At 45.1% G+C, this 14210-nt stretch overlaps 1 protein-coding gene across 10 annotated transcripts in view; it reads right to left on the reverse strand.

Moving 5' to 3' along the window:
- Positions 1-11897, reverse strand: part of MITF (melanocyte inducing transcription factor) — a 108793-nt gene extending 96896 nt beyond the window's left edge. For 6 of the 10 annotated variants that reach the window (XM_062585258.1, XM_062585267.1, XM_062585264.1 and 3 more), the window contains exons 1-2: positions 11682-11897; positions 7779-7841 (exon numbers count right to left, since the gene is read on the reverse strand). In XM_062585258.1, the coding sequence (XP_062441242.1) occupies positions 7779-7841; positions 11682-11785 (167 nt within the window). In that variant the 5' untranslated portion in view covers positions 11786-11897. The remainder of the gene's footprint in view (positions 1-7778; positions 7842-11681) is intronic. The other 4 variants (XM_062585261.1, XM_062585271.1, XM_062585263.1 and 1 more) reach the window with 1 other exon arrangement.
- Between the last annotated feature and the right edge of the window lie 2313 nt (positions 11898-14210).

Below are 14210 nucleotides of genomic sequence, written 5' to 3' on the forward strand. Positions count from 1 at the left end.
ATCGCTGCAGACCCTGACCAGCACAGCTCCAGTGTGGCCTGGAGCCAGGCTGCTCAGAGAGCAGAAATTTGGTCCTGCAGAGATTTTATTGTCCTACAAAGCCACCTCAGCACAACTCTTGCATGTACCTTCATTAAAAGGCTAAGTGAGAGATGATTAACAGTCTTCTCCACAAAAGCAGACTCTTTCAGAAAGGCAGCAAAATTACTGCCTACTCTTTCCAGGGATTTCTCCCAGCCAGCAGGACTGTGGTTATAAAGGTTCAGGTGGGTTTCCGTGGCTCACTCCCTTGGGAAATACCGGAAGGTTGCAAGGAAGATACACACACACACACACACACACACAAGAGCTTTCCAAATGGCATCTATTAACAGCTCAGCAGCGTTCAGCACCAGGCCTCCCCATGGAGCTGGCTAGCATGCTGTTTGCACTACAGATTTTCATTTCTTAGTACAGTGACCTTGCACTGTGAGGCAGCTCCACTACCTTGGTGATCCCTGAGCATGCAGATCCATTTAATGCATTTCTATATTACTTGATGTACTCAGAAAAACAGAAAGTCACTGCTGGCTTGGAGCATCTGTAGGGCTAACAGCTCCAGCAACACAGCTTTAGATAGTAAATACCACGAGCTGGAAACCAAATCATCATTTGCAGAATAGTTTTGCAATTAGACTGAAACTGAATTGTGCAACAAGCCAAATCAAAAAACAAGTTGATATGATACAGCCATCTTCTTGTTTTAAAATTATCCTCTGCCATACCCACTTTATTCCTTGAAACTAATCCACTTTCTACACAGATTTTAGCCTTTCTTGCTGTATCCATTTCACATTCCTGAAAAATCAAGCTCTCAAGTGATCTGTATTTGTCTTCTTTCTTTTAATATTCACCTTTGCCTGACAGTTTCTTCACCCAACACAGGTCCTTTGATCACCAGCACCATCAGGGTCAATATCACACTTCAACTTCCTTTCCCTTCTGCAGCCATTCAGGAACCTTTGGTTCCCTTAACCCTAAAGGCATTTTCCCTTAATCCAATTACCTGCCCCACAAATATCATCCCTCCTATTTCAGGCGGGTCTTGGATTTCATGCTGTGACCCCAATTACACAGTTCTGGACAGCTGCCTTTCTGAAACAGATGGTGCCGAAAGGATCTAATTTTGGAGCACATCTTCCTTACTTCCTGGTAGAGTTGTTCCATTCTGTATAAATAATTATATATTTATTTAATCATGACAAGAACCATTCCAGAAAAACACTCAACTCCTTTGTGTTACCAAGCTATTCCTGCCCTTACCAGTCCAGGGAATGGACTGATGAATATTATGGAAGAATATTACTAGCTTTTGCAAAAGAGCAGCTCAAAAAGCCCATACCTGAGTGATTTGGCACTCCAAAAGGCAATAGACATGTTGAACCCTGTATTTCAAGTCATGCAGAGACGGGACTTGAACCTCAAACTTCTAAGCCCCGAGTGAATTAAGTAGGGGTGAGGGGGATGTTGTACTACCTGCTGTTCCTCGGTTCTGCAAGAGTGGAAGTGTCTTTAGCACCTCGGTTTGAGAAAGCTTGAGTAACAGCTAACCTAGAGCAGACAACCAGCTCTTCAGTATTAAGCACTAGTCTCAGTCTCCAATATCCTCACCAGCTGGCTCAAGCGCTCCTCCCTGCTGCATGCCAGTTTTTACAAGTCATCGTTTTCCCCATGCAATCTGCGAGGAAACTTGGCACCTACCTCGGGGGGTTTTCAGTTCCACCAGGCAGTGCAAAATGAGACACTGCCAGGCTAACCTGAAGCTCCCCTGGGAACCTAGCCCTGCATGTTCAACAGGTTCAGGTAGGCGGACAAGCAGGCAAGCAGGACCAACGCATGAGGTCGCAAATGAAGCAGTCGCACAGCACCCTACTAACCCAAAATTCCTACCTCATTAGGCGTCAGCCTAACAAATGAAGGAGCAGCCTAGCTGGCAGACTTAGCATGCCTTCTCAAAAGGTGAAATAACGATTTATCGGATAGCAACCTTCATGTTACAACAAGAAAACAATCCCAGCATGTCTTCCTAACTGTGCCTGCATCTTCATTAAACAGCCTAACAGCTGGGATGCATCTTTAGCCTGGCCAAGTTTGGATAAAATTGCAAATATGTTGGTACAAATAAAAATTGCTAGACTGAGCAGAAGCCTAAATACAGTAGTTACAGCATCCCAGGGGACCCAGAGTATGGCCCCTGAACTCCTTTCAGTTAGGCTTCCAGTGCACAACCCAAAGTAATTTGGAATTTTTAACAGAAAAGAAAGGGGAAAAAGAAAAATCATATCCCTCCTCCCTGCTTCCGTATCTCAATATGATTCCAACTTCACTCTCTCAGGCTGCAACTGTTACGTATTCAGACTGAAGTTCACAAACAATAAAGGAGGAGGGGTTTGGTTTATTCCCTCTATCTCTGTATTCCTAGTCTGGCTCTCTAGTCACATATACCATGCAGGCTCACATCCCAAAAAAGCATTTCCAAAGTGATATTTCTTGCAAAATCTCTCCTCCCATACTCATATAAAACACAAAGAATCCTGAAAGGAAAAAAAATCCATGCATAAGACATGCTTCGCACACTTTAGGCTCTCCCACTTCAAAACCCTCAGTGATTCCTTTTTACCTCCACAGTACTACTGGGATTTCCCAGTGTGAAGCTCCAGGGTCTATAAACCCTCTCACCCATATTCCTGATCTCCTCCCTTCTGACAGCTTCTAAATCCTTCTTCTGTCTTCTCACCCTGAAACAGTTTCCAGCTGATTTAGCTCCATCCCAAGTTTTCTCAGTGGCCTTTTCCCCCCCTCTCCTCTCTAGAGGAAAATCACACTAATTCCTACTCCTTTATGTGTTCACACATGACAAGAGGATGGCTGGGAACGAGATTAGTACAGATGATTAACCTTCTCTTTCTCTCTTCTCTGACGCGTCCTTCATGCACAACATCCCAGCGGTTCCCGCTTCTTTCTCGTTACTTTTCTTAGATCTCAACATCTCCACTCTACTAGATTTCTACTACTTGCATAGCACTTCATGTCATTACAAGCTGTCAAAACAAGAAGGGGTATCTTAGCATCCTAGCATCCCAGGTAAGCTTTGAAAATATAGGATCTTTTACTGGCCTGATAGACACACACATTAAACTTGGTAAGCTTTCAATGTCAAAAACTGAGAAGTTGAGTAACACCCTTCCCTGTACCCAACACACTAACCTCCCCCACGTAAAGTCCTTTCCTCTCAGTTTTTATCATAAGTCAGGCATGTAATCCTTGCACATAGGGAAATGAAGCTTGGCTTTAATTTCTTTGGACAGACAGAAGCCTTCCTCATAAGCTGCCTCTTCTCTTCGCTCTTTACAGCCAATCCCACAACATGGTCTGAGACGGCCAGACTTCCCAGGACACTACTCGCGCTGCTCAAGTATAGGATATGTTTATGGTTGCTGCCCATCCTAAGCAGTGTATTTGGCAAGGTTTGTGCTCTCATTTTGTGCCAAAAACTGCAGCACAAATGGAGATAGAACGTACCTGTGAAACTAGATCACAGTTCTCCGAAAGGAATCAAGAAAGCACGAAGGCAGTTCCTCCAACAAATGTGAACTGCCACACTGCCTCAAATAGGACCTTTGCTGAAATATTATTGTGGAATAGTGGCTGCAGGATCAATGTCCAACTGCCTGCACCTGTATCTGTGATATTCTAGAGAAAAAGAAAAGGGGGTCTCAAGAGATATGTGTTTGTTCTTAATACAGAACACATGAAACAAGCTCGGTATATCTGCAAACATGCGTCTCATTAAATTGTGAAAGAATCTTCATGGGAAGAGATAAAAAAAGCTGTTTACTGTCAGAGACTGTTAATTACAATATTAAAACACTAGCCTGAACCCTGCATTAAGCTCATGTTCTGTTTTGCATAGCAGTACACATAGCAATCATCACAGCAAGCAGCTCTGTTGGCTCACGCTGGAAGAGGTAATTATATATGGTAGCAACACATTTTTGTCCTTCAACCTGCCAGTCCAGTTCAAACAGCAGCTGTTAGCAATAGGACGGGGGGGGGGTGTGTGTGTGGGGGGGGGAGTCGGGGAGTCTGCAGTGGTTTTCTACATAATTCCTTACCACTGAAGAAAATATATATATATATATATATAAAATGCCAGACCCCAGCTTGCATGTTTGGCAGAAAGTTGCTAACACAAACACGACAGAAGCCCTCGCAGCAGAGACGTTACCAGAAAATATGAGCTTGCTCTGAACACACTATTAGTGGTAAAAGTATTAGCTAGCAGTTGTATTCTGCAGCATCTAGCGAGATGCCCTCCTTATTAATTTTCACAATCGATTTCCTTGCCCCAGTGGTACCTATACCATCTTAGAAGAACATCCTCTTTCACCTTGGACACTTCTCATGCCCTCTTCAAAGTTCATGTTTTCCAGGGAAGCCCATAGACATCAATAAATAGAGCTTATATAAACATCATTATATGAACAGCATTTTATAATAGCCCACTAAGTCACAAGGCAAAATTCTGGCCACAGATCCCGGGACAGAGCCCTTACAAAAGGCATCGAAGAATTGCTAGCACCGATGTGCAGCCCAAAGGGCCTTGGCTTGTCCAACACCATAAAACACATGCACCTCCCACCACCTGCCTTCAAATTGAACATGATGCTCAAATCAACGGCCAATAGCTTTTAATAGCTGTTGCAGACCAAGTAACAACATTACTATGTTACGAATATGCAAAGGGAAAATTCTTTACCCTTTTCTTGTGCTGTTCCCCCCCAATATGAAATGCAATGTGAAGCTGGCTGCAAACTATTCTTTGTCCTGTTACAATTTTGCTGCTGGGATTATTTTAAAAAGTCCAAGTCCTAGTATGAGAGCAATGTAACACAGTTAATTGTACATTAGCCCACCACATTATACCACCAGCAAGTCACACTAAAAACAAAAATTACAATCATACTCTTTTGAACATTTTTAAAACCTGAAATGAGACAAACAATAATGGCCAAGAGCCTGGGCAGCTTACTGAGAGACCAACCCTCATGTTGCTCTCAGAAGTGAGATGGGAGATTATTCTTCTGCTAAAAATTGAAATTGCATGCTGACTCTTAATTGTCTTCAGAGAACAAACAGAAAATTACTACTTCTGCTTCATTTTCACAGTCTTAAAGTGCTTTGCTTTGGAAAGCAAATGTAGAAATGAGACAGAGTCAGTGTCTGAATGGTTTTTTTCCAATATCCTCATTTTTTAAACAGTGGCATAGATTTCTAACTCTTCCGGCTAAACACTTCAGGATAGGTGAATGTCGTGATAGGAAAAGGTATATACATTTATAAAATACCTAAAAGTCTCTTCTGCTCTCATTTCCCAGTGTTCTAGATCCCGACCAAGCCGTACAGCAGCAATTAGTCACACTGCCTACAACTGTTCTGGAACGGACCTCCGATACCACCACGAGAAGTACAAAATAAAAACATACGTAGCATACAATAAGCTGCACAATGGCATGTAAAAAAACAACCGTCAGGTTCACAGCAGCCCAAAAAATTCTGGTTCAGAGACCTGTGAAGTTCCCTCTGCTGCACGAGGGAAAACAAGGAGGAACGGAAGCACCTCTCCTCCCCGCCCAGGGAATGGCATCTGCTTACTTCTAGCCACACAAGAAAAGATATATTTACAGGTAGAAGAATTTACTGATATAGTTTTAATCTGGTTTCTGGAAATCTATAGCAGTCAACTAGGAAAGCTTCCTGCTCACCAGACAGCTGCAGATTCATTTCATACAGAGGGTATATGCACTTACATTCAAGTTATACAGCCAGCAGCCCTACAAATAAAAAGCAAAGAGTCGTCTACGCTACAAGAATACCAGTCGAGCTGCGGAGTCAGAACAGTCAGCCTAGGCTCAAAATATCTGTGTACTGTATGATCAGCCTGGGAGCTAAACAAAGTTCTCCTGAGAAAGCCAGGCCCGAGAAGCAAGAAGGTGACGTTCAGCAGTTCATATCAAAGCAAACACTGCTCAGAATTTCATGGGCTATTTCTGCTTCCTTGCTAAACAGCAAAGGCCCACTGCAAACATTGGAGGACTGAGAGGTTCCCCAGGAGACAAAAAGGTCACAAGAATCTTTCACAATGCAAAATGTTCTGCTACAAACAGATCAGCACCAAGTCCCACAATAAAATGAAAAAAATGGATTTCTCATACAATGTCTTATTGTCTCCCCAGATTTATATGATAGACACCTCATTTACAGCCTCTCAAGTCTATTTTCAAAAATAAAAGGATTAAAAAACAAAACATAGCTAGGGTTTCCATCTAGCGAAGTGAATTTGAGGTGCAGAATAAACACAGGATTATCGACTTACTCACAAAAATGTTACAGAAAGATTTCAAAGGCACACAGCTGTGGCTTAGCTCTGCTCCACTGACATCGGCGAGACTTCTACCACCAACTTCAGTCAACCCTAGCCTACATATCATCTTAAAGTCAGCTATTACCTTTTAATTTGAAATATATAATGTTCCTCTGCAACAGATGGAAAAGTATTTTGGGAACTTTTTAAATCTGCTCCTCTTTTTTTTTTTTTTAAAAAAAAAAAAAAAAAAAACACGCACTGAGACAGTTCCTGGATGCAAGCACATGTGACCTGTTCTAAATAAAGGATATTTTCCACTTCTTGCACAACTGGAACAGATATAAGCAGTAGCTTGAACAAACTGCATTGCAGAACCCAACCAGAATATAAAACAGTTGAATAAGATCCATAAATAGCAATAATATGAAAAGACTACCTCTGATAATGCACAAACTCAATGTTGAGAAGCCTAATGCAATCAAGTTCAAATTTAATCACACTGCAATGTTGATTTGCAAAATTAAATTTGATCATCTGTAGACTAAGGCACTGTAAAAAAGTCCTGCTTGGCTCCAGAGTGAGTATACCTCTCAAGAAGTTGTGCCTCTTTGGTTCAATTAATATTGCCCTGACATACACCATCTATTAAAAGGAAAGCTTTTACTAAATGTAGTCTTCAATGTTCAGCACAGTACCAAAAGAGGAAAACAGAATCTTTTAGAGAGGATCTGATGTTGGATAAAGATGTACTATTCATTTATAGATGTAAAATAGCCAGAGTTTACATTTAAAAAAAAGCATTTGAACACTTAGAATAATGAAAATTTTACAAGAACATCACTACTTTTGCAATGACATTAATTACATCTCAGCTATCACTAAGAAAGCCAGAATAAGCTTCCTCTAGAACTATCACGCACCTTCAAGAATTCCCTAATATTTTTTTCCACTAAAAATACCTCCTGATTTGCATCACTCAGGTGCTTTTAACCAGTCTGAAATAAATAAGCTGGAAAAGGGCAACAGAAAACAGCACAAATAGTAGTAATTTAGCTGTAGATTTTGTGGAACACAGTTTTAACAAGAGCAAGACAGTAAATTACAACTGACAATTATGGACTGGCACCTATTAGGTTGAGCGTACCATCCAAACAGACACGTTACTGGAAGATTCAAAAAAAAATAAAAAAATAAAATAAAATAAGGAAGAAAAAAAAAATCAACTGAACCGAGAATTTTTTTTGCTGTATGTAGCACATCTCGGTTAGCTCAGGTTACCGTGCACTTTGAGATTTTTTTTATTTATTTTTATTTTTATTTTTTTTACACTAAGTGTCTCTGTGGGTCAAACTGTCCCTTCAGTAGTACTTACCTAGCGTGCACTGAAAGGGAGACGTGTACTGAGCAGGGCAAGAGTTTGGCTGATAAATGGTAACTGCATGCAGTACGAGAAGAGAGAGAAAAAAAAAAACATAGGTCAAGCTAATTATTATGGCAAGTAAGAGTAGGACAAAAGCAAACCATAAAAATCTCTCCTTCTTGATATTAATATCCAAAACATATATTTCTATTGAATTAAATGATTTAAAGAATCTGCATTAGTGTTATGACAGATGTAATTTAAGCCGACAGTGCTCTAACGGCTGTGTGCAGGTATGACAGGATCCATGTTTACTTTGGGTAATAAGGAATTGTTCTCTTCAATCGGTTGTCTGAAAATAAAACTCCATCCATTTGTTTGTGTGCTGTTTTAGCAGAAAAAAATCCTACTTATTGTTCATTACATGTGTAAATATTTAAGCGTATGTACTTATAAATTCAGAGTATCTGTTAGACTTCAGTGTACTGCAGTGGGGGAACAAAGCATGAATATGAGAAGAAAAAAAAAAAAACACTCTCTCTGCTTTACTGGCTAGTAACATAATCCAGTTTCCTCCTACAATGAAAAGCGACTCTGGAGAAACTAAATGATTGGAAAAAAAAAATCTTGATTTTCAAAGATGTTCAACCACAGCAAATACCAGAGAACCCCTAAATGGGTCTAGCATTTAGTGCAAGAAGCTACATTCTCAAGGGTTCCTGAGGAGTTTAAGAAATATGGCTGAATTGATGCATCTCAGCCCAATTTATTATCTTCACTCTCTCTTTTTTTTTATTTTTTTTCAGCTGGGTTTACATTTTTCCTTGGCCTCTAGCACTCTATTGTGGCTTGGCCTAACTTAGTACTGTATTCTCAGCAAAAAACTTTTATTATTGGGCCCCTCATGGCTTTGGATTGCAGACTTGAACAATGAAACTCAGATGGAGTAACGGCAAGGGTACATTAAAGAGGAGAAACACTGAACTGGATGTCATATATTGGAAGACGGGCAATTTGGGAGGAAGAGGAGAATAGGAGAGTTCTGCCTGAATGAAGGAGAGCAGAATAGCAAGGGCAGAGTTTAATGAGGCAATAAAGAAGTTTGTTCTTGTTGCAGAGCATTAGGATTCTTACATATTTGTCAGCTAGATGGCTTTTCTATGTACTCAAAATTTTAGCTGCTATGAGCAAACCAAAGATGCTTCTTGCATCTTATGGCTAGTAAAGATCAGAGAAAGCCCTGAATGTTGCTAGGAAATCAGCAAGTCTCACCAGGGAAAATAGCAAATCGCTATTTAGACTCCTCTCCTAACATCAGCTATCATCTCTGTTTTGCCTGCTCCCCAAGTGCCTTTCTGGAGTGAAACCATGGAAAAGGCAGCAAAAAAAGCAATTCTCATCGCCACAGTCACATTGTGACACCACTTTAACTTGATGCTTTGGCCCAGCTGCTGAGTAACTATTCCTGATTTATACCCAAAAGAGAGCAGCCACAGTGTTGTTGAATACCCTCAATCATCAGCTTTACTCAGGCCTGGAATTGGACTGACTGATGAAGGTCTACAGAACTCCCCTTAGATTAGGGATCTTCATGTCATGAAGCAAACAGCTCTGTGAGCAACTTTTGCCACCAGTAATCCGCAAGCAGCCTGGCTCCAGGAGTAAGTTCAGATGGCCCTTACAGGGTCCCCTATGTCCTTTGCCTGTTCAACTTTCACAAGGCCAGGAAGACATCTAATGCTCTGCATCGAAGAACCAGCCGCATGCAAGCTGTGCAGCCCATACTGAGGCTGTGTTATTCACCGTCCGTCAGTAAGACTTTGGGTAATTATTATTCCAGCCTCAGGGCTCTCTTGCATGTATGTGTGTAGAGGGACAGGGAGGAAGCCTGGAGGCAAGCGCGTCACCTCTCCTGTGCAGTAATACATAAACCTGCTTGGAAACACATCAGAACAGAGGTTGGCCTAAGGCACCACCAGGAGGTCTGGACAACTCAGACTCTAGTTCCTCTGAACCCAAAGAGTGGGCAGCGCTGGCTCTTCAGCAATGTCAGGTGAGAACACACGGTGCAAATGGAGAAATTCGGCTGAGAAGTTTGAAGAGGCAGTATTTAAAAGATGGACAAATATTCCAGTGCTTCATTACAGAACATCTTTATTCACTTCTCTTGGGGGGAAGCGAACAATGCTGGGATGTACTCACGTCCCAAAGTGCCAAGTCATAGGAATTAAAAGTAGTTGGAACAGCCATGGAAAGGAATGGCAATCACAGTTCACGTCAAATGAGGATCCAGTATCTATGCAGCATGCCCACACGGTCGAAAAGCACACGGACGATGGTAAAGCACAATTCCTGCAATGCAGCTCAAGCCTGCAGCTGGTCCAAGCAGGGCTCTTTGCTCCAGACAGCAACCAGCGTGAGGTGGACAGTGCTCCGTTGCCTCCACAGGGACTGCAGAACTGCCCCCAAACACAGACACTGACTTTGAAGACCTGAACGGTGGGTATCCCACCACAGCTGGAGTCACTGTTCAAGGATCCATCTGCTCCACACTGCCTTCCCTCCTTCATGAGCCTGGCTCAGATTTTGATAACTTCCCTGCACAGCCTTGAAGGGTTATCAAGGAGTTCTGGCCCTTCAAACCTGGACAGAGTAGCCAACCTGGCTATCACAATGTGTGCACCACTTCTTGGCAAGATGAACAGTTCAGTTTGAGTTAGGGCTGCTCTACAGACAGACCATAAGAGACAGGCCCTGATCTGCAAGCCCTTGTGACAGTGGCAGCAGTTTTACATTCTTCACTGCAAGCCCTTCAATGCATTCTAAGTGTTCAGAGCATGAATAAAAATCCATTTACTTGCTTTGAACTCTGCCTGATGGGTGGTACAGTCTGAGTTTATTCTAGAAAAAGTTTTTTTAATAATTACCATCCTATTTCAACTATATGCCCAGATGTATGCAGAGCACTGATCAAAACTGAAAGCCATGAATATAAAGGCAGGCTAACAACACACTTGACCACAAATAAGAAACTCTCACAGCAATAACCTTAAGCTCAGACAACTACTGCGTAAGAGCATGCTGTGGCAAAATGGGGGGGTTCAGCACTAACAGAGCGTTTTGAATGAAAGCGCATGAAGAGCGGAGGAGGCAGAAACTCGACACTGCTGACAAGGTATTCAAAGCACAGGGGACTTTCCCGAAGCAGTGAAACATTTGCCTTCTTTCTCCAGCGCTGCTACAGAAGAAGGCAAGCGCCCTGACAAACTGCAAGACAGGCAGAAACGTGCAGCGGGCGGGTTTCCCCCTTAAAAACGTATCTGTGCAGCACAGCAGCGCCAGATAAGATTACAGCGCGCCTGTCTTCTGAAAAGGGAAAAACAGACGTACGCGTTTCAATCCTGAAGTAACTGCCGGTAGCACAACTGCTCCCGAAGTGGGAGAGAGAAAAAAAAAAAAAAAAGAGAGAGAGAGAGAGAGAGAGAGAGAGAGGAGGAGGAGGGCCGAGGGGCAGGGGCGCCGGCCGGCAGGCCCGCGGGGCGCCGCGCTGCCCGCCAGCGCCCCACAAAGCCCTTTACATAACGCGCGGCCGGCGCGGCGCGGCTCGGCGCGGCTCGGCACGGCTCGGCACGGCGCGGCCCTCCCCGAGCGCGCACCCAACAGAACTGCTATTATTGCGGGAAGCGCGAGCTAAATGGCCGCTTTTACGGCCCCCGCCGTATAGGATGTTTCCCTTCTTTTTTCTTTTTCCCGTATAAAAAGAAAGGAAAAGCCGGGGGCAGCGTTCGCAAACGGCCTGATTCAGCAGCCCGCGGGCGCCCGGCCGCCGCCCCCCGCCCGCGGCCTGCGCGGGGCCGAGCCGGGCCGGGCCGGGGCAGCGCGGGCGCGGAGGAGCCGCGGGCCGTCCTCACCCACCTGCTTTTCAAGGGCTGGCTCTTGAGCTCATAGTAGGTCTTGGGCTCCTCGTGAAACTCCTCGCCCACCTCGAAGTCCGGCACGATCCCCGACTCCGCCTGCATCGTCGCCGCTGGGAGAGGGAGAGAAGCCAGGTTAGCGCGGCGCCGCCGAGCCGAGCCGAGCCGAGCCGAGCCGAGCCGAGCCGAGCCGAGCCGCCCGCTCCGGCACACGCGCCGCGGCCCGCCCCGCTGGGACTTGTAGTCCGCCCCGGGGCCGGGCCGCCCGCCCCCGCCCGCTGCGCACTACAACTCCCGCCGCGCCGCGCCGCGCCGGCACCGCCCCCGCCCCGCCCCGCCCCGCCCGCGCACCTGCCCGCCGCCCCGCCCGTGAGGTCACGCCTACGTCACAAGGCTGTGAGGGCAGCTGGCGCGTGACGTCACGCGGCGCTCGGAGGGGGCGGGGCTGCCCCGCCCCCGCCCGCGCCAGGCCGTGCGGGCCGCAGACCCCCCCCGCCCCGGGAGGAAGCAGCTTCACAACCAACGCTCCGCTGCCCGCTGCCGCCCTCCTCGGGGCTCCTCCGAGCGGGCAGCTCCCGTGCTCCGGTGCGAGGGCCCTGCCCCGGGCCCGGCCCGGCCGCGCCGCCCGCGCTCCCGGCGCGGGACGGCGGGACGCTCGCCCTTCCCCTCCCGCTGCCCCGCGGTGCGAAGGCAGGTGTGTTTTACCCTCGCGAGTCCCGTTGTTCTGGCTACGGGTCAAGTCAAATTTACAAGCAGGCGGACGTCCAGGAGCACAGTAAAACCGTGGCGTAACTTTAGCCACAGACGAGGTTTATGTGAGATTGAGAGGAAGGGATTGTATTGAGCAAACAAGGATGTAATGGTTTTGAGTGCAATCGATGGCAGAGAAACCCATGGGGCGGCAGAAGGTGGGACATTTGCTCTAGCTCGTTTTGCCAGATACAGAAGCGATGGGGATTCCCATCCCAAGGCTGGTTGCGCTTTTCAGGGTACGTCCTCAGCACTACATTCACAGCGCTAAGAGGCTCTGCCTTCAAACTGCGTGTGCATTTGTAGATAGGCCAAAAGGTCATAAACATTAGGATTGGTGTAATAAAAACCCTTAAACATCTAATTAGTGGCCACAGGATTTTTTTTAAGGCTACCTGGTCTTCCAATTTGGCTCCTGGAGGATTAGGAAACCAAGGGCAGATGACCTGTGAACACAGCAATGCAAATGCCGCAGGGAGCTCGGCAGCAGTGAGCTGAAGGATGTTGTGGTGCTTGCCCAGGCCAGCCCCTTCGTGTGCTGCTCCCAAGGAAAGGGGGATTTCTGGCATGACCCCTCTCAAGGTCAAATACTCAAGACCGTGGTCAAGGATGCTGGGATCGCTCTGATACCTAATAATTCTGGAGTCATCAACACCAGCAAGTAGTTCCACTAAAATCATGGTACTACTGTTATTTCAGTGTACCACCACTAAACTCTAGAAGACAGGCTGAGTCTTTTCCACATTCCTTTGCCTTGATCACGGCTGCAGAAGCAGTCCAGGAAGAGGACTCCAGTTGCATGTTGGCACAGTTTTCCCTCTGATTCCAACCAGTGCTTCAGGATTCACAGTGGTGCACCAGAAGCCGCTAAAATAGGGAGAAGCAGGGTCTCTGCTCACATCAGGCAATAAAAGTTTTGAAGAACTAAAACCAAGCAAGAATTTGAGCGTTAGGTCCCAGATTATTATTCAGCTGCCAAGCTCTAAGCAATGACTTCAACAGCAAGAGTAATTAATGAATCAGATGCAACAACTTGGATAAGGCCCTGAAGAATGTTCTTTTGAGCCCACATGGGCAGATGGCTGCAATAGCTTCACAGAGCAGGAGGCTTGTTAACAATGCTTTGGCAATAAGTAAATAAATCAAAACAACATTAAAAAAAAAAAAAAAAAAGACTACTGAAATACATTTACAGCCTGAGCCACTCTGACTCCTTGAGTGAGGTACAGTTTCTGATGAACTTTCACGAGTGAGGAGATGCTACACCATTTGATGCAAGGAGTAGGCAGCAGGACTCTTCTGTTTGTAATGAGTTTGCTTCTGTTTTTCCAGGTGTAAAAATGAGACATTCTCTTCTGCTGTTCAAAATAAACAGCTTATGAGCTTTCAGCTCTGTTTTAATTATAGCACTACTTCTAAAGAGCTAAGATCTAGCATGACAATATATGTTCTAGGCAATGCTGCTCTACTTGAGATATTGCAGCCTGAGTAGTGCTTGTGTGTAGGGCTCATATGAGGAGAGAAAGCTGTGTTTCTTTTTGTCAGATCAGGAAGCTTTTATTTAGCTCCTTCATTCCTCTTCTTTGGGACGATGCAAAGTTGGCATTCTCTGCTCAAGTAGAGGCAATCTCTCATTGAACCTGGCTAGTTAGCCAGGGATCTTCACATTGCTTTGCTGAATCATACAAAGCTCCCTTCTCATAAAAGCAGATGCTATTTGGTTTTATAAGTTTTTTACGGTTTATCTTTCAGAGTTAAGGAACAATGCTTCCACTGTGCC

This window comes from Rhea pennata, chromosome 12, assembly GCF_028389875.1.
Source record: "Rhea pennata isolate bPtePen1 chromosome 12, bPtePen1.pri, whole genome shotgun sequence".
NCBI classification, from domain to species: Eukaryota; Metazoa; Chordata; class Aves; order Rheiformes; family Rheidae; genus Rhea; species Rhea pennata.